Below are 26,981 nucleotides of genomic sequence, written 5' to 3'. Positions count from 1 at the left end.
AGAGAGAGAGAGAGAGAGAGAGAGAGAGAGAGAGAGAGAGAGAGAGATTGATGGTATGTACAATATGTTTGTACGTGGGTGTGTGTCGGAGCACTGTGGTGCGCATACATACGTGTGTGTGTGTGTGTGTGTGTGTGTGTGTGTGTGTGTGCGAGCGAGCGAGCGAGCGAGCGTGCACACCTGTGCTCATTTATGCATGCATACTGTGTATGTGTGTACACAACTGAACTTGTGTTTGTCTGTGTTGTTCATTAATGGCCACATTAATGTCTGTCTGTGATGCGAATGCACATGCGATGCTCGTGCAGCACGTTTGCAGGCATCAGTGTTCATCAGCTCTGTGGGTGAAAGAGGCAGAGGACACATCAGTCATCCTGGCATCTCCTACACATCCAGTAAGGGAGACGGATGGCTGTTTAGGCACCATGGAATACTTCACTGTAAATACCTGTGTTCTCTGACATGGCTTGATCGATAACAAAGGCTTAACATAGATATGGGATAGACACACGCAAGTACACAGACGTACGGGGACATCATACCTGTGCACAAACTGTATAGGTATGGGCAATCACCCGCGTAGACATGTGCACACACACACACACACACACACACACACACACACACACACACACACACACACACACACACACACACACACACACACACACACACACACACACACACACACACACACACACACACAAATACACCTGTTTCCCATGTCTACTCTACGCCTTATATCCTCGATGCAATTTATCTGCCTCTCAGAGATATGCACCCACCGTGCCCTGGTGAGAGTTAATAATACCACATCATGAGCTGAACTAGGTGTAATTCAATTTAAGGTCTTGAATCGTGCCCATCGCTCCAAGTCCCGCTTAGCCAGAATATATTCCAATGTACTGTACAGTATATGAGAACAGTAGCAGTGCTCTAGCAAGGAGAGGAGATGAAAGTAATAGCAGCACAGGCACACACTCAGCTTCCGTGCTACAGCTCTAGTGCTCTACCACCCCTGACACATAGGATTCTCTCTTGCCTATTTTTATTTAGAATATAATGCTTTATTGGCAAGCAATTAAAAGAACAACAGTCAGTGTCACCATTCAAAAGCCCCAATTGTGAATTAGACACAACAAATCTGAAGCGTGTTTCCATTGTGGTCCACTATGAGACATACAATGCCCAACAAAAACAACCATAAAACACAAAAATAAATACTAATAAATACAGTTATGGACAAGTGAGGCACACCAAGATAGTGAGCTATCTATAGCCAAGGGGCAGTCCAGCTAGGGGTTGCGTTAATCAAACTCCAATTAGTATTTAAATGAAGCCATGATTTAAGATCAGTTTTAAACTTTGGAAGGAAATTCAGGGATTTCAGATCTGCTGACAGAGCATTCCACTAAGTAGTGACTGTGTAATAAAACGCATTCTTGCCCTTAAGCGTCTAAACCTGGGGGGAACAATATCAAAAGAACTCCCCCTGGTCGAGTACCCATGAGCATCCCTCACTCTGGACAAATAATTAAGTAAGCATTTGGGAACTAAGCCATTTAGGATCTTTAAAACCAAACAATGAAAGATGGGAAACTCTCCTCCACTCTAAGCCATCCGAGACTACTGAAGTAAACACAGTTTAAATGAGACCTGGGGTTCAATTTGAGTAGTAGCCTTACAAGCGTAATTTGGGAAGTCTGCAATTTTGTCTTCAGTGACTTGGAGTGCACCATGAAGTGCACTCATTATTATAGTCAAAGTGACACTGAATGAGAGACTAGAGTCCTCAGTGCCCTTCTGTTGACAAACCGCGATGTCTTGCCCAAGTATCTTGTTCTTTGATTGATCAAAATCACCTTCAAAGCAATTTTTCCGCCCGTAAGTTTGTTATCCAATATGCAACCTAAATAAGTGACCTCATCCTTACTTGTGACTACATTGTCACCGAATCTAATCGTGAAGCCCGGGGACTTAATAAGGTTGATACTTTACCCAAACAGAACGGTTTCAGTTTTGTCCAGGTGCAATGACAACCTGCAACCTGTCCCTATCCAAAACCAGGAGAGCTGAGTCGTCCGTGAACAAGAACAAATTGCAGTTGCATCACTTGCATGCTGATTTCATGTCGTTAACGCCAATCAGGAATAGTAACGGCCCCAGAATGCTTCCCTGTGGGTGGGGAAATTTGATTATTGGTCATTAGTTTTGAGACCCACATGAATGCCAAATCGAGTAGTCTAGTTTCGCCAGTCGCTCGCTACGTGTTGGAATAAAACATGTATATACCGAACAAAGTATTCCAAGAACTACTTGAAGAAACTCGTCCGATTCATCAAATTGCTAATTTGATGGCTGAGGGGAATCTTTTTTTAGGAGTTTTTTTTGGGACAAGTTGATCCCAGTCTAGAAGCCGTGTGGGAATCAGAAGGTCACTGGTTCAACCTCGGCTCACCCAGTGTAGATGTCGAAGTGTCCCTGAACAAGTTACTTAACCTCTGACATCCTCCCCCCACCTCCCCATGCTCATCTGAGCCTTCTGAGCAGTCATCTGCTGGGTGAAGTACTGAAAGTAATTTCTCCTCACCCGCGGGACCACTCCCTTTCCTTGATCGATCAGTCTCTGCCCGCACCCACCTGTAAGCGTTCCAGGTATTTCCAGACCCTACACTTGTCCTCCATGCGTACCACCACAGCGTTAGCGGGCACAGCTGCCAGGTGGCATCTCTCATGCTCGTCTGGGGCGGCTTCGGTTCCGTCTGTGCACAACAGCTTCAGGTCTTCCAACTCCATGTCCAGGGCCCATGATTCCTGGTTCTTACCTTAGGTGACAGAGAAGAAGGACGAGGCTATTAGATTTTTTTTTTTTTTTTTTGGAACCCATTAGAAGCCCTGAGCGAGGACAAAAAAAAGCACTACCGGAACTTATTTAAAGGAAATAGGATGGCTAAGCCACAGGAGACAAAATCTATAGCGTATTTCCTGTTTTCATTTGCAAAACAAATAAAAACTACGCTATTTATTAATCAAAGATAACAAGTCATTAGACTAATAAAGTGTTTGTGCGTGTGTGTGTGTGTATGTGTGTGTGTGTGTGTGTGTGTGTGTGTGTGTGTGTGTGTGTGTGTGTGTGTGTGTGTGTGTGTGTGTGTGTGTGTGTGTGTGTGTGTGTGTGTGTGTGTGTGTGTGTGTGTGTGGGGGGGGGGGGGTCTACATTAGAGCTCACTAAGAAACCTCAAAACAGCAGAAATTGAACATATTCTCTGTGTTTTCTTGGCCCTCCAAATTGGTGTGACTGCACAGTAGTAGATCCTCAGTGTTCATTTATCCATTTGTAACATGGGTCCGTTTGGTTATATTTGTACACTCAGAGTTAAAATATCACTGAAGATTTGAATGTGTGTGGACATTTGTGGCCATATGAGAAAGCATGGTTGGTTTAACAACTGTACTGCTTGTGGAGCCTGCCCAAGGCTGCTTCCTCTCAGCTGTGGAGACCAGAGTCTGTATTGTGACCACGATAATGATCGCCATTAATTTTGGATGTTGCCCAAAGCGGAAGAGCAGATGCAGCGAAAAGGGAATTAGGGCAGTCCGTTGGTGGACTGAGCTGTCTGCACATCTCGTTCTCTCCCCTCTTTCTTCCTTTCTCCCTCTCCATCGCTTTCTCTCCTTCTTGCTTTCTTTCTTTCTTCTCAAAATGTCGCTATGTCCTCCGCTTTCTATCTTGCGCTCTGTCTCAAAGACATTCAGATACAGGCTACACACAAAGATAATGAGAGGCACGCTCAAAAATGCATCATCAGTTCAGTGTAATGTGGAATCCAGACTGGAGAAACGTTATGAAACACTGACACCCTGTGTCCGAATAGGAACTAGCAGTGTTCCCTGTTGGTCCTGCATGGCCGCAGTGGGGAGCGTACCTACAGTATGCTCCCTCAGCCCAGTCACACCACAATGTGTGAACCCGACAGGCAACAGTGCTCTAAGGATTGTTGCCAATCATCAAATATAGGAATATACAGGAACATGTTGAAAATATGTGGGTACATTTCTGACTGCCAATCTAATTTCTGTTCTATGTTGTCAGTGGTGTAAAGTAACAAACTAATTAAGTACATTTACTCAAGTACTGTATTTAAGTAAAATGTTGAGGTACTTTTACTTTACGGAAGTATTTCCAATTTCAATACATTGACTCCACTACATCTCAGAGGCAAATATTGTACTTTTATTCCACTGCAATTATTAGAAAAATGTAGTTACTAGTTACTTTGTAGATTGGGATTTTTATTACAAAACATACATTAACACTATTCAAACTTTGGCTATTTGAAAATAGCAGATTTTCAAAAAATAAATCATTCATTTTATACATTTGAAAACTGCATATTGAGTACTTTCTACTTTTGGTAGTTTAAGTACATTTTGATACCAATACTTTTGTACTTTTACTCAAGTAAATTTTGAATTCCGGACTTGTACTTGTTACGAGAGTATTTCTACATTGCAGTATTGAAAGATATTGAAGTAAATCATGTGAGTGCTTTTTCCACCACTGTGTGTTGTTCAGTGCTTGTACTGTACATCTCCATTGCTCAAAAGATGCCCATCAACATCCTTGTGACAGGTTAAGCTTGATTTTGTCGTAGGAGTATAAATTAAGCTTTACTTCAGTTCACAAGGTGTGTGAAAGCACAAGAAACTAGATGGTGGGCACTGGGCAATTTATGAAAGTGGATAGATAAAGACAGACTTAGACTTAGACACAATGTAACTCTGCAGTAAACACTGACCATCCAGGTTTTCAAAGAGCGTTGTGTGTTTGACAAAGGCTACGTCACCCAAGTTCTCAGCCACACACCTGCAGGGAAATATCAAACACATGGAGAATCAAACACCAATCTAAAACTACATGAAAACATGGTCACAGTACACTGAGTACCATTTTTCTAAATAACTTCTGTGGCAGTGATGGACATCACAGTTAGGCTACTGACTGAAAAGCCCCAAATACAATAAAAGAGAGAATAATTCATAAATCATATATCTTAAAAGATATGCTCCAAATATCTTTTAAGATATTCTTGCTCCAAACCCAATATTGTTTATATTGTATGATCAAATGTGTTTGTGGGCTGGCTTACAAAGGTCAATCTTCCAACATCAGGACCAGAGAGCCCTTAGGAATCCAGTGGCCTAGCATCACCTCCCTCAAATACAATGACGTGCAGTAAACTCCTTGTGTAAATATGTACCCAAACTGACCCATAAGTGTCTATTTGTCAATTTGAGTCCATTATTAGTCTCTCCGAGTTAAACGAAGGATTTTCATGAGGATTTTCATACTGTGACCTTGACTAACGTCCAGCTGCCATGTAGAGCAGGTGATATACTGTAGATTCACTGCTCCTCAAAAGGGAGGCTTTCTGGATCGCCAGCTTGGATACTGTTGCCAGGGACATTCTACTCTTCTTATAAACGTCTCTTGCATTTGATCATGTGTATATTAATGTATAGCATTATACTGTACAGTAGCAGTGTTTCATCTGATCAGCACCTGTTCACCAATGTGGATGGATATGCATGTTCTATTTATTCCATTTCATCATCTTCTCTATTCTGCCTCTAGTTACTGCTTACGGCTGTGGCCATCAGAGAAGCATCTCTCTTCACATACCACTACCAGTGTTGTACTGTATGTTGGAGACGCCCATAGTGCAGATGCAAGAGATGTCCCCTGGTGTGTACTCTATTATCTTTTACTGTATGATTATCCTTTTTCTTTCTTTTTTCTTTTGTTACTGTTAATAGCATCTTTCTAATATCTTGAATGAGCTTCTGTACACAGTCAAATCGAGAGTTTCAATTTAACTCTGAGATGGATTTTACAGTGTATAGTGTGTATTATGTGGACGAACGTACAGTATAAATTCTGGTTAAATGTATGCAGTGAATGAGCTTTGTGTGTGCAAATACCCCTTGGGGCTGATGATGAAGATCTACTACTCCATTCTGTACCTCAGCGCCCCTGCTTCTCCGTAGTGTCTCTCTCTGTGATTGTTGACACAGATGTGTCTGTCGTTGTCATCTCCAATGCAGGCCTCACACAGGTTCTTGGGGTTGTTGCCTCTGGGGTCATGCTGTGCCTCCTTGACCCCTGGCACACAGCTATAGCCAAAGAACTCCCCCACCGCTGGTGAATGAGAACAGTGAGTGTTAGACAGACAGACAGACTGACAAATCATATGAATAAAAATGAAAGAATGAAGAGAGAGGGGTAGGAAACGAGATAGAGACTAAAGGAAATTATCTGTAACTGTAACTGTATAACACGAGCATCCCACCCTCCACACGCACGCACGCACGCACGCACCATCTCTACGGAAGACACACTGCATTATAATCAGGCCTGTTTCTGTTGCCACCCACCTACTGCATTGTCCCCTCCACTCCCTCGTTTAACTTTTTATGCAGTCAGTTGCCTAACTTCTCTTTTCCTCACCCCTGATGTACATGCACGTGTACCTAAGCAAATATGTACTGTATGTAGGCTACTGTGTACACACAAGCGCACACATAGAAAAATAAGTGCATACACATAGACTAGTTAAAGAATCTTTTCTTTGACATGTTTCTTTTTCAGTCTTTCTCCTTGCTCTCCCTCTCTCTGCCCCCCCCTTCTTTCTTGAAAACAACAAAATGATGGAGCTTGAACAAAACCAAACATCGCCACTGATTTACACCTGTAAAACCTGTGATGTGACAATAAAACTGATTCCGAATCTGACACACACACACACACACACACACACACACACACACACACACACACACACACACACACACACACACACACACACACACACACACACGCGCGCGCGCACGCACACACGCGTGCGCTATACTGTACACATACACACACACACAAACACTCGCACGTGCACACCTATTATTTTCCTCCCTCCCTCCCTTTCTTCTCACCTCTTGGTAAGTTGCATTGCTCTCCCACACTGATCTGGGAGGTGTTCACCAGGTAGCCGATAGGAACTGTCCACCCCACCGTGGTGCGAATTCCAGGGTGACAGGAGCTTCGCTCATGCATCTCCAGCAGGGACAGGTCTGATGAGGAACGACGGGCCAGTGCCACCACGTAATAGCTGATTCCATCTGATTGCGGCGCCGTATAACAGTAGCAGTAGGAGGAAGGGTGAAATTATTGGAGAAAAGGAGAACAGAGTCGATGAGAGTGGGAAGTAGGGGTACCAAATGTAAGAATGAGAAACAGGGAGGCCATTTAAGGATGATGACGATGAGGAGAACGAGTGATTAGTGAGTTTATGCTACATATACATATTCCACGTAAAATGTTATATTACTGGCATTTGGCTGCATACAGTGAGTGAGCAACTAGGGACTTGTCTTTGTCAAGAATACTTTGACAGGACACCTGACCATTGATGCTACAGTACATCATCAGCTTCATACATCAGACCTGTGACCTACCTTCTTACCTAACAACTAGACCACCTTGCTGCCCATTCTTCAACAAAATAATTGAACGAGATGTGGAAAAATTGAAATAAAATTAAACAAAATGATTAAATTAAAACAAGGCTTTAATAAAGGATGATGAGTAACTGAACCTTTATTGTAGGTTTACAACTAAAACAAATTGTAGATTGTCCTTAGTTTTCATCTTTGTCCAGTTATTTAATAGATAGTATTTTTCTGATTGTTTAGAATCTTGCACCTGACAAATACAGAATATTACAAAACCTGTATGCTAAAACTAATACAAACTAAACTAAAAATTAAATAAAATTGCTAAACTATAATAACCATGGTCGGCTTACTTACCCTCTCCATTGTGGGACTCTCCTGCAGCCAGCTCCAGGCCTTGACATAGGCCAGCAGCATAGACATCATCTGCAAACATGGTGGCAGCATCTGCTGTCCCATTCTGATAGATAGATAAAGTAAATAAAGTAAGTAAATAAATAAGTACATTTATAATAAATAATAATAATGATAAAAAGTAAATAAATAAATACATGGATGTGAGATTGTTATATTAATCTAAAGAAATTACTGGACACCAGCATGAATCCATTTTAGTCCTTTGGCACAGATACCTAAAATACCTCTTCCAAGGAGTATTACATGTAATGTACATGTACAATATACTGTACATGTAATGTAATGTATTGTAGATCACAATCATACATTAAAGGTAATTGTTATGATATCTATCATGATTACTTTATATATTTAGCAATTAGAGAATAGACACTTTTGAAACAAAATCAGAAACATACTGTGACCTATTCTATGTGACCTAACGCTGAAATTAGTGGGATCATGGGGATTCTTTTTATTACATTTTTTTTCCATTTCATATTCATGTAGAAATTAAAATATGAATTTACCCTTGTTTGAATGACCAAACAACTACAGCTCACTGAAATAGGTGTTGTTTCTAAAGTTATTGTTTCTTAGTGCTACAGTATTTGAGGAAGCAAAATGCATCGTGAGATTGTGAGATTATATTCAAAACATAATGCACATAATTGCTAGCTGTTAACATTATTAAAATAACATAATTGTAGTTCTGCAAGTAATACAAAAGTAATTCAACTTTGATTACTCTCTTTGAGTAATCAAATAGATAATGTTATTGGTTGAATAAGCCTGATTTATATGTGAAAATAGCAGATCTACAAGCTCACAATGCGGATGTGTTGCGTTGAGCTGTGTTGTGAGCTTGTAGATCTGCTATTTTTGTGTGCGTCACTGGCATGCAACTAAATATAATAATAATAATCTTTATTGTCCCCGAAGGGATATTGTCTTCACAAGTCAACAGACAACAAAAACAAAAAAAAACACAAAACCACAGGTTATTAGATTTTAATTATGCCAGTCAACCTATGTTCCGCCATGCTATTTCACCTACCTTGATTTTGACTATGCAGTCTCTGGCGTTGTGTCCCCGGACACACAGCAGTTTTCCCCTGATATTTTGAGCTGTGGCATTCCCGGCTAGATCCAAACACTTCTGCTCCTCTGCATCGGAAACAACGCACCAGGTCACTGAAAGGAAGGAAAGGGGGAAAGTACAGACAAAAATGAACACTATTTGAACCTACTATGTAAATAAAAAGAAAAATAGTTGGCAATTATAGTACAGTAAACAGAGAAAATCAGACAATGGACATCTCAATAAAGCATAACATAATATGTTAGTATATATAGTTAAATGCTATACTGTAGCTATGTCCCTTAGCCTTTTACCACTTCAAACCATATTTACATTTACATAATTTAAATTATAATATACCGCTGGTGTATTTTAACATTAAGTCCCACCGATGTAATATGTCATTGTCAAGATGTGGTCAAGTACAATCATACAGTATGAATATCTTAACGATGTGGTATAACGGTATAAAGTACAATAGTAACAGTATTGTGAAGCTCACTATTATGTGAAATTACAGAGATGCAATAGTGAATATGCAACGAGTCTCATAACATGTAAGTAGCATGTTTACACATACGTTATGATTTGATTTACTTTTTTACTTCACCACGGTATGACATTGATGGATTACATTGATAGAAACAAATGTTAAAAAAAGGAAAACACTGGCATTGTCCTTTACATGCTGCTGTAATGATGTAGCCATGCATTGTACAAAACCATGTATAGCTATAGCGAGATGCCTATTCTACATTAGACGTCCAGTCAGACTTACCGGTTGATTTCTGAGTGGAAATGCAGATAACAGAGAGAAGGAGAAGAGCAACAGATAGACCTCTCTCTAGAGGCTCCATGTTGACTCTGATAGGAAACCACTCAATCTCTCTATATGATACAGCGGACTAACAGGTGGATTTTAGTGCAGAAAAAAATCATTCACTCTTCATCCCCTTCTTATAATTGGATAGGATTTGAGGTGAGAGAGAGAGAGAGAGAGAGAGAGAGAGAGAGAGGGAGAGGGCAGGCGAATATGAGACAAGTAGGCTGAGAAGAAAACACTACATTATTCTGCCGCCCCCCTCCTCTTCCTTAAAGTCTGCAAACTCTTTGGTAGATTATCTCTCATCCGTCTCATGATAGCCATATAGCATTTCTCCCCCCAATTATCCCCTGAGACTTATCCCTCGACGTTGGGGAGAGTAAGGGCAGGCACATGTAGGGTTGGAGCACTTCAGGTCACCTGGCATGGAGCATAGGCCCAGGGTCTTTAATTAAAAAGCTGCAGACAATGTGTCTCTGTGCTGAAGTAGTGTTCCTGGCAAATGGATACCGGCTGGTTCGGCTCCGACTCACTGGAGACCGAAGACCAGCAGGCACGGACAAACAGCACTGGCTATTGTTCAGCGCCATGGAACTCAGTGGAGGAAAACATATCGGCTACTTGATACAAATCTGCTTCTTCTTGCACACTCAAGCACACAAATGCACGCGCACGCGCGTGCGCACACACACACACACACACACACACACACACACACACACACACACACACACACACACACACACACACACACACACACACACACACACACACACACACACACAATTATTATCACAATTATTTTGACATCCACAGACAAGTAAAATGTATTACTATTAATCCATTATCCACTTGAATTTGTGCTGCTGAGCACAGAGGACAGCTTGAATTAAACATTCACAGGACAATGTAACAGAATGCAATGACAGTCTGGTAAAGAAGAAGATTTTACAACAATGAAAATGTCCATGATAACTATCTTGTCAAACTGACCATGAATCTCAATACGAAGATAGCGGTTTTGTTTCATAATTCACTTATGCTATTGTTATGCCCAAAGGCCACTCAGTCTGTATTTGAGAACATGAGAAACTCTCTCAAAGCAATAAATCAAAGAAATCTAGGCTAGTCTGATGGCTTTCCACAACATTGCCAAAAGCAGCATCAAAAAACAATATGTGAGACTGAACATCTGCACTTGTTCAATGTTTTTTTTCTTTATGAACATTAATAGCGAGACAATTATTTTTGCATTAGTTGCTATCTGTTTTCAAGCATTTCTGAACATCTAGCTACTTTTAGGCATTTAGGTGACAACTTACAATGATTGCAAGTGCAACAGTAAAATAAAAGTACGTTCCAACCTCTAGTCTAGACGCTAGATATTACTGCAAGTGGCAGGATCAAAGTTGAATTGCTATTTTTCCCTAAATATAGCCTAATGACAAAGAATGCTTTAAAGTATGCTTTAGAAAATGGTCTTAGTATACATGATTTGAGCATGTTTGACCATTTGACATTTAAGGCCTAATATTTCAACAATTGCTACAAATTGCTACGAAGCCTGTGGATAGCCAGTCATATGGCATAAACACAATAAGTTAAAGGGTAAATTTAGGTTTGATGATGTCTGATGATTACATTTGTAACCCATCTGAAACATTATTTACTGTTTACTAAAGGAGACAGGGAAATCAAGATTCTACTTTTTTTGGCACATTTTTGGATTCAAGATTCAAGATTGCAGTGTATTTGTAATTTTGTTTCCTTCTGCAAGCAGCATCAGAAAAAAAAAATTAAATTATGTTTCTCCTAAAAGACAGCAAAAAATACATGAATAAATAAATAGTAAATAAATTCTATGTCAATCTAAATGAATAAATCATAAAACTAAATAAAGGTGCTGTAAGTATGGAGTCGCCACAGCGGTTTCCATCTGCTTCTGTTCTCTACATCTTTCTCAGACAATCCAGCCACGGCCACCTGCATGTCGTCTCTCACAGGATACAGTCTATGATCCATACACCTCCTCTTAGGCCTTCCTCTTCCTCTTCTCCTCTTGCCTGGCCTCAGAATCCTTCTCCCAATGTACCTCTCATTCCTCCTTTGCACATGACCAAACCATGTCAACCTCGCCTCTCTAGTTTTATCCCCAAACTTTCTAACCTGGGCTAATCCTCTAAAGTCTAATGTATAGTCATTTACTAATTTCTGATCTTGTCCCTCCTTGTCACTTGTCCTCAATTCTGCCACCTCCAACTCCACCACTTGTCTTTTCGTCTGTGTCACCGTTTCCAAGCCGCACAGCATGGTTGGTCTTGCAATCATCTTATACATCTTCCCTCTCACTCTTGCTGGTACCCTTCTGTCACAAATCACTCCTGACACTTGATTACTATCTGAATATATAAACGTTTGTTTTAACAACAACAATCATACTTATATTTATATATTTACGTATATATCTCTCTCTATCTCTCCATCTATATAGAGATATAGATATCTATAATCTATATAACCTATATAATCTCTCTCTCTCTCTCTCTCTCTCTCTCTCTCTCTCTCTCTCTCTCTCTCTCTCTCTCTCTCTCTCTCTCTATATATATATATATATATATATATATATATATATATATATACACTTCACTTACAGTACCTTTAATTAGAAACAACCAAGCAGGAGGACTATCAGTCCCCATAATGCATCTTGCTGAGAATGTTTTGGTGACGTCATGTGTCGCTGCTCCCCTGCTGCTCGGGTGAAACACACTGTCAGCGGGTGGACTCATCATCAGTGTTGCCATGTCGGCTTATTATGAGCGACTTTTGGCTTGTTTTTCTGTAAAGTTGCTTGTAAATGTTGTTAGTTACGGGTTGTGTTTTTTTTTTGGGCTTGTTTCTAAAGTGTAGTTGCTTATTTGGGCTTGTTTGGGCTAATTACTTGCTCATGTGGCCTATAGTCCCTTCTTTTGGGCTTGTTTTCATAGACCTGGTTGCTTATTTCTCTCACACGATATGGCAACACTGCTCATCATCAGTGGTCTGGTCCTCTCTGCTCCACAGCAGCAAGTCTTACCAATAACACATTGTCGATAAGACTGCGTGCAACATTGTGTGAATATAGACAGAAAATAATGAGTTAGTTACCGGACTACGTTTGTGCCAGGTAAGGACATGCTAAGCTTGCCCGCTTTTGATTACAAAACAAAACAAACGAAAGTCCCTTTGCTGCGTCTTGTTGTGCAGTATAAGCGTTAGCTTAGCAGCTACAGGAGACGCCTGCCTGCTGGCGCCTGGGAGGCGGCAGGAGAGGAGCACTAAAACCCGGTTGTTGTTGTTGATGGCCTGTTAGCCAGAGCTAACTCTGTAGCATCCAGTAAGAACCATGGAGCTGGACCAGACCTGATACTACTCTAGTTACACGGAGCTAACGGCAGGAGTGGGGTATGACTATGACATTGAGCTTGGCACTGTTAGCACTGCAGTGTTGCCATGTCGGGTTTGGATAAGCGACTTTTGGCTTCTTTTTTTTGTAGGCTTCTTTTTGTGTGAAGTTCCTTGAAAATATTGGCGTTTTCGTTTTTTGGGGCTGGTTTCTAAAGTTTACTTTATGATTTAGGCTTGCTTCCAAATTTTTGTAATTATTTTTTGAACCAGTGGTTCTCAAATATTTTCATAAATGTTTTGTGTCAGGGTGAATTTGTGTTCGAATATTTCAAAAATATTCCACATTTTATTGCAAGAGTTTTTGAAAATAGCCGATCTACAAGCTCACATCGCATCGTGACGCGTTGTGAGCTTGTAAAGGTTTAAAGTTTAAAGGCTCATGTGGTCTATTGCTTCTTTTGGGCTTGTTTTCCTAGACCTGGTTGCTTATTTCTCTCACACAGTATGGCAACACTGAAGACAGCCAAAATGCCTCGGGATGGCTAGCCAACGTTACTCCTGATGTCGGTGAAGCTGCGAACTTGACATAATTCGGCCGTATGATTTTTATTATCATTAATTATTCCATACGATGAAAGGTTCCGACCAAAGAGAGATATGGGACGCATTTTGAGTAATGGTACCGCATTGGTTTTCTCTTAGTGAGAGGTACTTAATGGGGCTAGTTTTCTCTATGATGCAATAATCCTGTTTCAGCGTAATATTAAACATAAATGTGATATTGCAGAAAATAGTGTCACAACACAAAGTCCATCAAAGTCTAGGTGAATTTATTGCAAATGTGTGTATCTCTAATCTTGTTTGTGTGTTAGCTCTGGCGAGTGGCGACATAGGTTTCATGTTGCATGACATGTGATAATGCCCTGACATCCCACATCACTGGGGCTCATTAGAAGAGATAGAGCGGTGTAATGTAATTACACACAGACAACATCCTACTTCCTACAGGAGCCCAGTCCCTCCATCTCCTTTATTTCCCCTCTTATTATCTTTCTCCTCACAGTGCACGGAAACATGGGTCATTGCCTTGTCCAAGTCCTTCTGCTCCTGCTGCTGTCTTTGCAGACACTGGCTGAGGACACAGGTATGGTGGCTTTTACAGTAGTTCTTCTCAGCTCAACTTCAATTTATTCATTTATCACCTCAGTCACAAGTTTACAGGTATAAAAGGTCGGGAGGAATTATTTTGTGCTAAGTTTCCCCACAGATTGCAGTTACATTTTAAAGCAACCATCTGTAGTTTTTATGTCCTCTCCCATTGGAGAGAGGCAACTGTAATACGCAACCGTAACACTCATTCAAACATGGGTCTCCCACGAGGGAAACCAAACATATACCGCTCATCCAAGATGGAATCTGCCCTTGGCCATTGGCCAGGTGAGATATTGGGTCTATGCGCTTTGGCCTGGGCTACTTGAAAACCAGTAGGTCCTACAGCAGTATATTATATTATTTTTCGCTTCAGTACTTTCCTAGATTTCTGAATCCAGGTACCTCCTACCAGTCTTCAACATTTTGCTCAGAAAACTGCAAGGGGACACCATAACTAGTAGTATATGAGGCTGTAAATGAATAATAATAACCCAGTTTTTGAAGTATATGTAACATTATAAATTAGAAACATGATTTCAGTAAGGCCACTTTTGATGTCAAAATAATAAATGGCATAATGGCAAATAATGATTGTATACTTACACTGAGGATTTTTTCACGTGTCATAATACAAAACGTATTTATTTCCATTTTGCACTTTCTCTCACATACCCCCTGTAGTACCACTCCATGCACCTAGGTGTAAATGTACACCCATTTGAAAAATACTGTCCTACAGGGAGCAGGGAGACCACCTCCAAACACTGCAGAATGCAGATGTGCTAGTTATATTGTATTAATTGACTCTACTATACAGATTGGTTAAATAAAATGGTGTCCATGAAAATACGTTCTGAACGGCAGCTTTACATAAGAATACAAATATAAAAAGCAATATCAATATCAGATATACATTATTACACATTATACATTCTTTTGGCAAATAAAATATCAAATGGCAGCAGATATTCAATATGCATAAAATGTATTGGAAATAATGTTTTTACAGTCATATACATAAAGTGAGAGTACCAATGTAGTGGGAGCATGTAAGACTGACATGGCAACAGGGTTCAACACCTATTCAGCTGGCTTAGCTGAGTAAACTGTCCGTCTGTGCTTTCGGCATTTGATACTGCAGTATCGCCTGCCTGTCTGATAGTAGCAGTGTGAACAGATTGTGGCTGGAGTGGTAAATGTATTTGATCATCCGCTTGGCATATGCATTTCCTGGAGGGAGGGAAGCTCACCTCCAACGATTTTCTGGGCCATCCACACCATCCTCTGTAGTGCCCTGCGACCCAGAGGGTGCAATCACTACATTAAGCTGTTATAGGCTATGATGACTGCTGCATACTCTGTGGTTGGTCTATATTGTGCCAAATGGACAGCTTTGTTCAAGTGTGTGTCTAATACTGTATGTAATTAAGAAAGTACAAGCGAATTAATGAATGAGCCAGTACTCTTTTAACTCTTTGTTTGTCGTCTCCCTTACAGATGGGCAGCTGGTGTGTTTGTGTGACAGCCCTGTGTGCCTCCAGGCCAGCCAGTGCCATGGTGCTCGCTGCTTCTCCTCTGTAAAGGTGAGCAGCGGTGGGGTGGTGTTCGAGCGGGGCTGTTTCAAGGGGCCAGAGAAGATCCGGTTCCATTGCTCCACACCGCCTTCCCTCCACCAGGCCATCATCTGCTGTGCACAGGACATGTGTAACCACAATACCTCTAGAACATCACTAATGCCTCTTCTGTTGTCAGGTAGGAATGAAAAAGTATTTAATGCTTCTATGTGAAAATATGCAAAACACACAGTAGACAATATTAACAATGATTACTGTCAGGAGAAACATTATTTTATGCGTATGTGCAGTCCTTAACAGCATGTGTGGATACAACCAAAATTAGGCCATGTTGGAGTGACAACAAAAGGAAAGGTTGTAATGTCATCATCACCTCTAGACACCTGATCCTTCAGCCATCATTATAGTGTAGTTTGAACACCATACCACACACTTACTTTGATGGGATGACAATACAATCTCCCCTTTATTGTCTTTCCTTACACATGGTGGCATGGCTCTTGTTCCATGACAGGCCTCTACAGTCAAACCGATCTGTAGTTCCAACTACTGCGACAATAACACTGTCTTCTGTAATTGTTTAATTCATCTCGTAACATGTAACAGATCTCTTATACTTATTACTCGGCAGTCAGTCTTTCTCTTTCTATGTCTTATTGCCCTCAATTGTTGCTTTTAAGCCACTCCTTTGATTATCCTCCCAAAACATTTCTCTTACTTTGTTGCTCTCTCTTCTGCCCGACAGCCCCAGAAGGTGAGCCAGTGCGGTATCGCGTGGAGATGTTGGCGCTCTTTGTGCTCGGTCCTGTGGTGGTTCTGGCTCTGCTGTCTGTAGTGTCCATTCTAGCATGCAGGAGGCTCCACCATGGCCGCCTGCAGAGGTTGCAGGAGTTTGACACTGAGCAGGGAGCCATAGATGGTCTCATCACCTCCAATGTAGGAGACAGCACTTTAGCGGTAAGGAAAAACAGAGGCACCAGGTACAGTCTGTATTAATTCACAAAAAGGGATACTCCTTATTTTCAGTTGAGTCTCTGCAGTAGTAAAGTAAATCATTTATGCTGCAGTGATAATTACTACAGAAGAACTGTGTTACTCTAGAGATATGGGTCAGTGTGATATTTTCCTTATTACAGTTAATTTATGGATGTTCGCCAGCTGATGTGCAACTGTCAAAGTTCCATTTTTACAGCACAGTGAAGGATTGATTGGATGATTGAGGCTTGGAAATATACAGTTTGTTCACAGTGGCATTCCTTTTCTGTCCTCAGGACCTGTTGGACCACTCATGCACGTCAGGCAGTGGTTCTGGTCTTCCTTTTCTTGTCCAAAGAACGGTGGCCAGGCAGATCAGTCTGGTGGAGTGTGTAGGTAGGTTGAACATCTAGTCCAGACCTGTATTTAAAAACAAAATAATACTAGAAAATGTGCTCCTCGGTCTCCACAGCACAGGTCTCCGCCAGTACTGTTCCTGATTAATCCTGTCTTACGTATTTATATTACATATTGTCACGTGTCACTTGACCAATGTTAGCTTGATCCCGTTAGCTTGACCAATGTTACCTCACTTCCAAAAAACATATGTTTTTTGGAAGTGACACACCTATTTATAGTATTTTATTTCGTCATGCGTTTCGCGAGCCAATCAAAAGCATTGGTGACAACATATTGTCACGTGTCACGTGAAGCTTGACCAATGTTAGCTTGGCTAGGGGGGGGACACACAGCGTGACGGGAACGAAAACATACTCTCCACAACAAGACAAGGTTTAATAACGGCATGGATCTCTGACCTCATAGTGATAATGATATCAATCTGGAGAGACAGCAGGATGGCGTATCAGAGATTATGAATTCACCATCAGCTTTTATCATTTATTTCTGGCATATCGATTACTGTATATTAATCATATTGATTATGTCATCATCATCCAAATGTATTTCCTTTCTTATTCCTTAAAGTTCTTCCTTCCTGCTATGTCTCTTCTTTCATCTCTCCCTTCTAGGCAAAGGGAGGTATGGAGAGGTATGGCGGGGCCAGTGGCAAGGGGAGAATGTGGCTGTTAAAATTTTCTCATCGCGAGACGAGAAGTCCTGGTTCAGGGAGACGGAGATCTACAACACAGTGCTGCTCAGGCATGAAAACATACTGGGTTAGTAATGCATAACGGGTCAGGTGACCAGGGAACAGTTTTTTAACAACCCAAGACTGAAAATATGTGACAAAGACTGAGGGGGTATTAGTTTACATAAACTACATAAAATACTGTTTCAGCTATCTGACCTTTGATCACATGCAGGCAAATGCCAGAGGACTAAACCATGTCCATTCTCGCTTTTACATGTCAGACTCAACTCCCTCTCCTTTATTACATGTTTTTGTCTTTTATCACTCTTTTTGGGTTTTTTATTTTATTTATTTTTTTGAAGATATTTTTTGGGGCTTTTATGCCTTTATTTGGACAGGACAGTAGGTTGACAGGAAATGGGGAGAGAGGTGGGGGGGAGACATACAGAAAAGGTCGTTGGGATCGGGAGTCGAACCCGCGACACGCTGTCATGCTGGATTACCAGCTTATGTGGTATGCGTCTGGACCGCTAGGCCAGCGGACGACCCTTGGGGGTTTTTTTTATGCAGAAGGAGATAGGAGCTGTTAAAGGGGTTTCGCTGGATAATAAACTATCCACCATGGAAGGTTATCCATCATTTGCATGTTCATTAATAATGTAGTTTCCCTCCTTGCCTTCCCCTCCTTCCTGGCCCTACTTCTTCCTCCTTGCTCACAGGCTTCATGGCGTCTGACATGACTTCTCGCAACTCCAGCACCCAACTGTGGCTCATCACTCATTACCATGACAACGGCTCATTGTACGACTACCTGCAGCGGGTTGCCGTGGAGACATCAGAGGGCCTGGCGATGGCAGCGTCGGTAGCGTGCGGCCTGGTGCACCTGCACACAGAGATCTTTGGCACAGAAGGGAAACCGGCCATCGCGCACCGCGACCTAAAGAGCAAGAACATCCTCGTTACTAAAGAGCTACGCTGCTGCATCGCTGACTTGGGTCAGTCATTTATCTACCGTGTCTGTTAAATTTAGGTTTGGCTTTCTGATGTCTGTCCCTAGTTATGTGTTCATGAAAGCATTTCAGTAGAAATGCCACTGAATTGTACCTTTTTACAGCAGAACCCTCTAAATGTATACCTGCCATTTATACCCTTTATAAAATGGTACATAGGGTATTTGGGCTTTATTGGTTTTTACCATCTCTTTAAAAGTCTACTAAAAAAACATAACTGTTTTCCTAAATAGCTGTTTCAAAATAATAATATAATAATAATAATAATAATAATAATATAATAATGATATATATTTTTGAAACAAAAAAAACCTACAGTAGCTACTCAGAAAAATGCGTGCAAGTGCATGTCTTCTGGACGTGTACGCGCTTACCAGAGATTTTTTTTCTCGAGTTTCTGCTGCTGGCAACATGCGAGTGTGACAGGACAATTTTGACAAACTAGATGAAAAAACAGTGCAGTGCATAATGTGCAGCATGATGTTTGTGTAACTAAGTCAGGGATGTTAAATCACGCAATGCTAAATCACGCGATGCAACATGTTGATCTTGATCTGCTATTTTCGGCAAGCGACATTGTCGTTTATATAACAGGCTTTATGGATTTAGTATTACCTATGACAATGACAACATGGTGGATAAAACACTGTCAACAATCACTGCAACACGTATGGATTATGATAGTGGTAATGATGGCCCATTTATGAAGACATCGCCCCAGTGTCCGTCCGATAACCGTGCAAGGATGTGGGAAACTCCTTCTCCTCGTAGCATTCACAGCACATTCACGCATGATGGTGGCAGTTAATTGAAAAACATAATTAGATCATTATTAAATTAAAAACCCTAATCAGTCACATCCTTACACAGCACGCAATTATTTGCTGGATTGTCCAATTTTTAATTAAAAATGTCAATGCTTTTGTTCCTACACTGACAACCTGTTTGCTTCCAAACAGGTCTAGCTGTAACTCACTCACAGGCAGATAACCTACTGGATGTGGGCAACAACCCCAAGGTGGGCACCAAGCGCTACATGGCCCCTGAGGTGCTGGACGAGACCATTCAGACAGATTGCTTCGATGCCTACAAGAGAGTGGACATCTGGGCCTTTGGGCTGGTGCTGTGGGAGATAGCAAGACGCACATACAGCAATGGTTAGTTGACGCGGCCCGAACACCTACGTTATAACAATCCCACCAATAACTGAGTCATAATGTCAGGGGCTTTGTCAGAATACCTGTTGTACCTGTCTATCTGTGTCCCTTTTGTGCCCATATATGAAGATCTCTGTATCTGTCTGTCTACCTGTGTCCCTTTTATGCCCATATATGGAGATCCCTGATGTCAGTAGTATACGCCCAGACCCTGTATATTGGCATGCCCATATATGGGCCTATTGGTTGGATCGGTGGTTCTGGACTACTGGATATCCATATATGCCCATATATGGGCATATCCGTTGGATCGGCGGTTCTGGACAACTGCAGAACCGAATAACTCGGGGGCGGGCACCGCACTCACCGCACTTGTTTGTGGGCGTATCGGGTTTGTTTATGATTATGGTTTGTTTATGATTATGCTGAGTCAGTGACGTAGCTGTGGTCCTGCCTATATACAGTATGGGTGTATGAGGTTTGTTTGTGGTTATGTCTGAGTCAGAGTGACCGCCGGCCGATCCTCCTTTAAGCCAATTTTAATATAGGATTTCATTTTAATTTCTTTAAAAATATATATTATTTATTTAAATCTATTATTTTTCATATCTATTCATTAATACATAATAATCCTTAAAGAAGCACTTCACCCATTTTCAACCTTATCGTCATATAATTCTTCCTCACTAATGTTAATTATAAGATTGATATTGATGCAAGACCAATGGCTTATATTTCAGCATGCCAACCTTTTATTTGGAAAGAAAACCTTTGTCGCTCGGTGAAGGAAAATGTTTCTGTGACTGCAGCCTGTCTGTTTTGTGTCTATATTTTGTGAAATGAAAGTTAGGCTAGAGTTGTAATAGAATCTCCCTACAACAGCTGTCATCTTAAACAGCCCAGAGTAACACTAGACACTGATGCAGTTATGTTACACGTCCTGCCTCTGATTCCGTAACGCCAACATGCCATGTAAAAGCACATATGGGGGTGACTTTGTTTGGTTCTGAGTAAAATAGAAAATGAATGACGGATCGTCTTTATGGCACTATTGCGGGATCTCTATAAAAGGGGGCTACACCCCTTTTTTTTTTACTGTGCTTATTGACTGGTATTTAGATACATGCTAGGTATGTTGTTTACTCTTCATTCTAGTTACTGTACTTAACAGTGCATAGTTTTTATTTTAGCCTCTAATTCTTTGACCACTTCCCTTGTTGTTTGGCAAATGTTCTTGGCTTTCATGGCAATGTTCATGGCATCTTACCATGCCCTTTTGTAAATCAATCTCAATTACAGGGTCTGCTAAAAGCCTATATTGTAATTGTACCTGGTGGCGTTAATGCTTAACTCTCCTGAAACTGGAAAGTCGTGAGATTGAACCAGACAGCAATGTGTAAGGCCATGTGCCGTACAACCCAGGTATTTCATCAGTGAAATACCTGGGTTGTATTTTGGAGGGTATTGTTGGACGGCCGAAATATGGTGAGAAAAGTATTGAGCAAGGCCTCCCGACTGACAAAGTTTTTGGTACGGACATCAAGGGCCCTTGGATCTTGCCTCTTACCCCCTAAACCTTTTTGCCATTTTTTTACTATTTTGAAAAAACATTTAAAAGAGTGAAAATAGCCATCGACTCGCTGTGAGCTTGTAGATCGGCTATTTGAACTATTTTAAAATGTTTTTCAAAATGGTAATCTTTTTGTGTCAATTACTGACCTGAAGATGAACCTTTAGCGTTAAGTTGCTCCATATCTTTGCTAGACGCTGCTTGACAAAGTTGAAACGGTTCAGATTTGGCACTCATTCGGATTTATGCTTTGCTTCATGGAAATTCAGGAACTCCATGACAGGTTTTTACAAACTGTGTGTTCCAGTTACCTTCTTTTTACTTCCAAGATTATTAGTCTTAATTCCTGACATCTCATCTCTTTCAGGTATTGTAGAAGAATACAAGCCTCCGTTCTATGATCAGGTGCCAAATGACCCCAGCTTCGAGGACATGAGGAAGGTGGTGTGCGTGGAGCAGCAGAGGCCTTTTATCCCTAACCGCTGGTTCTCTGATCCTGTAAGTAGCAATGGCACATGGTTTAAGTGCAAGGGCGGTGTGGTGGTCAGAGAGATAGTTACTGAACAGAGATGCACAAGACGCTCATTTATGTCGCTATAGATCAGGGGTTTTCAACCGGTGGTCCGCGGACCACTGGTGGTCCGCGGAGGTATTGCAGGTGGTCCCTGGCCAAAAAAAAAAAAGAAAAATCTTTTTTTTAAAAACCTTTTTTTTTTTTTTTACTTTTTATAACTTACAGGAGTCTTACTGTATTGTGTGTGTGTAATATGAAATGTGAGCTTACCATAATCACAGTAATCCTTAATCATATTCCATCATATTCAAACAAAATCGCTGTATTTTATTAGATATTATATTGATATTATAGCTATTTCCTCCAGCTCCCTGTGGTACATGAACCCCCCACCACTATTGTGTGGGGTGGGTCTATGATGGACCCGCCACGCACAATAGTGGTGGTCCCCAGGTTGCTTTTAGTCAGGATGGTGGTCCCTGGGTCGAAATCAGTTGAAAACCCCTGCTATAGATAACTGTCTGTATGTCCTGTAATGCTGTAAGTGTACATTCACATGCAGTCACACCAAGTTGAAAAGACAGATTAATTTATCTTATCCAAAATATGTATCCACCCTGTATTTCTACATTATTATCAAGATAATAGATTTACTCATTCAGTAGCATAGGAGGGCATGTGCGTGAGATGAGTGGGACAGTTATTAGACTGTCCTGTTTTCATAGCAAAATTGATTGTGTTTTGTTCTCGTGCAGAGAACAAAACTGGTCATTTATTGTGGAATATTCCCGCTGTCACACTTTAGAGTTTCTCACTACATGCTAAGCTCACTTACAGTATGGTATAATATAATCTGTATCTGCCTCCCCTTTCTATCTCAGACCTTATCGGCTTTAGTGAAGCTGATGAAGGAGTGTTGGTACCAGAACCCTTCAGCCAGGCTGACAGCGCTTCGCATCAAAAAGACACTGGACAAGATCCACAGCTCTCTGGAGAAGGGCAAGGAGTCCTGAAAGGGAGAGAAGGGATTGAGGGAGTTCAGAGGGAGTTTCCGGGCAACAGGACTTCACTACGGAGAAGAAAAAGAGAAAGTTAGACGAAGGAGAACGGGGTGATAAGTGGGTTGGACTGATAGAAGATAAGAGGAAGTCTTCATCCTTTTTTTGGGTTGCCCTCAATGTTTTCCCTCTGCTTTTGACTTGACACGTACACAGAAGTTTGGAACTGTACTTTTCTGAAGAAGCCAGATGTTTGTTATGGGACACGGATAACAAACTGCTGCCACTGTGTCCGCACTGACCTGAGAACTGTTACTGAGTTTGAAGAGACATGGATGGCATGTTATTGTACCACTAAATCACTCCAACACTTTCATGCCCTACTGGGACTGCTCCGTGTTAGGCTGTCTAAAGCCCAATGCATACCACTGTACACTTGAACAACCAACGTCTGTTTGGTTCGGCTGGTCCAAAACTACAATATGACATTATTTGGGTGGGCGGGATCAGAACTAACGTCGGATGTTCTGTGCCTCCGAGATGTTGTGACTAACCAAACTAGTTCGGCTACTGTGACTGGTCAGACGATGGTCAGACGTTCTGCGTTGTTTCCGGATTAATTTAGCCCAGCATAAAGTTCATTATGTCGGCAGTGAAAAAACCTCCATAACTCTGTCAGAAATGTTGTGGTTGTTGTGGTTGCGATATCCACGATATTTTCCGGTTCGGGGAGCTCTCCCAAAACCGAACTGATGTCGGTTGTTCTGGTGTAGTACTGTATGCATCTTTACACTCTCTCTCTCTCGCTCTCGCTCTCGCTCACTCACACACACACTGTCCTGCCTGTTTGTCGTTTGATCCTCAGCCAATTGTTTTGGCATGCTGTTTTTGGATGTTCTGCTCAGAGACAATCAGATGTGTTCCGTTCATTTAGCTTTATTAGAATAAGCCAACTCTCGGCACATACATGTAGAGTAGACACACAGACACACACAACACAATGTTGAGTTGCAAAGGAACAGAGCTAATAGAATCAAATGAACATTGTTTGTAAAACATTATGTGATATTTATGTATTAAATCACTATTACAATTACCACACTACTGATTATATGTAAGAAAGATATAGGATGGTGTGTGAAACTTGACTGTAAACATACAGTACGTACGTACAGTAGGCATTTACTATACAATGTACTCTGTACCTATATTGTCATTATTTGAGCTATTAGGAAACACTACTTTGAAAAATAGAAAGGTGGGGGTAATTTACCTACTTTATGAGCTGTATCAGAAAAAAACATTACTTTATGTAAACAGGAAAAATAAATATTACCAATTGGAATCCTTCTTCTGGGTGTCTGTCCTGGGATAGACGGATGTACCAGCCAATAGGAGATAAGACTTTTTAGCTGTATATATTATAATGGAATAAGAATATATAACTTGTACAGATGTATGTATTTGGTAGTTTAAACCTTAAGACCCTCTCTTCCACTGTAGATGACCAGTGTTGTCATCTATGGAAGGAGTCAAGGAAAGACTTTAGGGGTCACACTGAGTATTTTATAAGTTCTTTTTGGTGTGTATAGACTTCTGTTTTTTACAGTATGAGAGCTGGGTCTCTTGTCTGCTCCTCTCATCTCCCATCATGCCATGCTGTATGAGTTGCCCAAAACGTTTGAAAATCCTGTTTTGTTCAGGAAAGATTTAAAGAAAAAGGACAATATCTAGACATTACAGGTGCATTTCTTCACAAGAGATGTTTTTGTTTAAAAACTAATGTTTTGTCTTTTTTATATGTAATAAAACATGTACTGCACTGTTACATGTACCATCATTATTTAATTGATCTGATTGTAAATATTCCTACCAATATATGAATGAGGAAAATGAGATGCCTACCATTTGAAAATGTTAGTGCCTATGCAGAAAAGGGCACTACTTTGAAACACATTACAATACATTTACAAGGACTGCAGGGGCCTATTTCACGAAAGCAGAATTAGGGGTTAAGCCTGGATTTAACACCTATCCTGGCTTAATTTAGCCAGGATTAGCGATGAATCGGTTTCATGAAAGCTAAATTATCTTGCCAGATTAGTTCAGCCAGAGCGCCCTGGATAAGTTTGTCCATGACTCGATTTCACGAAAGAAAATTTACACAATCCTACCTTAGTTACCATGGAAATTTAGCTGTGAAGTTAGCCTGGTAGAACAAGCCAACTTGGGGTAGAACCCCATAAAGGTCATTGAATTGCTTAAATTTCATAGTAACTTTGTCTGCTTATTTTTTTTCTCCTGGACAACTCCTGTTCTTCCATTTATCCTGTTTTTCTCTTGTTTTTGGGCATTCCACCCTTTTTGTGTGGCCCTATCACTGATATGCAGCCACAGCCATTCATGTTAATTTACTAGTTCCTTGAGTTTTTTATATGCATTATAAATTGAATGTTTGGTGAAGGTGGGGGGTTATTTCTGAAAGAACTTTGTCTAGCTAACCTTTCACAGAAAGAAATTCAAAAGTGCTGGAGTATTTCAACTTAACTGTATTAACTGAGGACTAACATACAAATGAACGGTACAGTAGTTTACTAGTCGAAGACACATCTGCAACATGTGGCTGGGTGATGGTGTGGTGGTCTAAGCATCAGACTTTCAGTGCAGATATTCCATGTTCAAATCCCAATTCTCTTATAGGTCGGTGATGGAGTATTTCAATTTAAATTGACTGCTTTGTGGACAGTCAGTGTATGATAATACAATAACAACAGATATAAGATAAATAATTAATTTGTTTGAAAAAGTAATGTCTCAAGCGGTGGGAGACGAACCCAGACTCCAAAGTAATGGGGGGGGGGGAGTCAAATAATTAGCGAGGTGCGCCACTGAGGCTATACCTACCAATGCTCAGACCGTCCTATAACAGGATTTTTTTTCCCATGAGGGGCGGCTCTTGACCACGCTGGGGGTCCCCCCCAGGACATTTTTAACTGAGTAGATGTAATTTTCAGTATTTACAACATATCGACGTTGTAAAAGACGTGTCTTTTCAACAGATATCTCTTTACCCACTGGGCACACACAATACAACGCCCATACGCTGTGCAAACGCCGTCCATACGACGTACGAGTCAGACCTCAGTCAGCAGCTATTTTGCAAAAAATACGTTGAAACAACGTCGACTCACGTCTGACTCGGACGTCGTATGGACGGCGTATACACGGCGTTTGGCCTTTGTTGTATGTGTGCCATACCCGCCAACCTCAGACCGTCCGTCTCTGTGCTCAGAGCCACTATCAACATCCGGTCATGGATGACGTAGCTGCTGCTGCATGTGCTTGAATAAACTTGGAGGCTTGGTTCTGTTATATTATACCTCTATTCACCTGTTTCCTAGGCTGTGTGTGTTTCACTATATCATTGGTCATCTGACCAGTTTCATTGGATTTCATTGGATCAAATCGACAGGAAGTGAAACACACACAGCCTAGGAAACAGGTGAATAGAGCGTGCCAAAAAGGGGCGTCAACAAGTGTCTTTTGGTAGATGCGGACATCTTTGAGGGGTAAAAACCAGGTTGACTTAACATTGCCCAATGCCACGCCCAATGCCTCGCCCCCGTGGTGACGACACGTTGGCACGCTCTATAGAGCACCGAAGTCTGACGTAATTTACTCATCCTACCTGGGTTGCGGGTTATTTCCCCCATTCAGAAGTCCCATAGACTTGTTTAATATCGTG

General features: G+C 41.1%; 2 protein-coding genes across 3 annotated transcripts in view; one reads left to right on the top strand and one right to left on the bottom strand.

The window, feature by feature from the left end:
* The window catches only part of otomp (otolith matrix protein), a gene marked incomplete at both ends in the record, with an annotated part of 11,194 nt that extends 1,354 nt beyond the window's left edge, over positions 1-9,840 (bottom strand). The window contains 7 exons of the mRNA XM_084044574.1: positions 2,641-2,825; positions 4,800-4,867; positions 6,025-6,199; positions 6,988-7,173; positions 7,864-7,966; positions 8,960-9,096; positions 9,762-9,840. Of these exons, the coding sequence (XP_083900700.1) occupies positions 2,641-2,825; positions 4,800-4,867; positions 6,025-6,199; positions 6,988-7,173; positions 7,864-7,966; positions 8,960-9,096; positions 9,762-9,840 (933 nt within the window). The remainder of the gene's footprint in view (positions 1-2,640; positions 2,826-4,799; positions 4,868-6,024; positions 6,200-6,987; positions 7,174-7,863; positions 7,967-8,959; positions 9,097-9,761) is intronic.
* Positions 9,841-12,840: 3,000 nt separating this feature from the next.
* acvr1l (activin A receptor, type 1 like) lies at positions 12,841-25,064 on the top strand. 2 transcript variants are annotated; one of them, XM_084044727.1, is made up of 10 exons: positions 12,841-12,972; positions 14,257-14,337; positions 15,843-16,097; positions 16,665-16,876; positions 17,191-17,290; positions 17,926-18,072; positions 18,707-18,982; positions 19,957-20,154; positions 22,092-22,222; positions 23,120-25,064. In XM_084044727.1, the coding sequence occupies exons 2-10, from the start codon at positions 14,268-14,270 to the stop codon at positions 23,249-23,251; spliced, it is 1,521 nt and encodes a 506-aa protein (XP_083900853.1). In that variant the 5' UTR covers positions 12,841-12,972; positions 14,257-14,267; the 3' UTR covers positions 23,252-25,064. The 2 variants fall into 2 exon arrangements, with proteins under 2 accessions (XP_083900853.1, XP_083900854.1); XM_084044728.1 differs by lacking the exon at positions 12,841-12,972 and adding an exon at positions 13,741-13,790.
* The last annotated feature ends 1,917 nt before the right edge of the window (positions 25,065-26,981 follow it).

The sequence above is a fragment of the Gymnoscopelus microlampas genome, assembly GCF_963454915.1.
Source record: "Gymnoscopelus microlampas genome assembly, chromosome: 20".
Lineage (NCBI taxonomy): Eukaryota > Metazoa > Chordata > Actinopteri > Myctophiformes > Myctophidae > Gymnoscopelus > Gymnoscopelus microlampas.
Note: the sequence above shows the minus strand (reverse complement) of the source record. Positions and strands in the feature narration are given on the sequence as shown.

Coding starts and splice junctions, on each gene's coding strand:
- acvr1l (XM_084044727.1), top strand. CDS start 14,268: ATGGGTCATTGCCTTGTCCAAGTCCTTCTGCTCCTGCTGCTGTCTTTG. Junction 14,338..15,842: donor GACACTGGCTGAGGACACAG/GTATGGTGGCTT, acceptor TCTCCCTTACAG/ATGGGCAGCTGGTGTGTTTG. Junction 18,073..18,706: donor CAGGCATGAAAACATACTGG/GTTAGTAATGCA, acceptor CCTTGCTCACAG/GCTTCATGGCGTCTGACATG.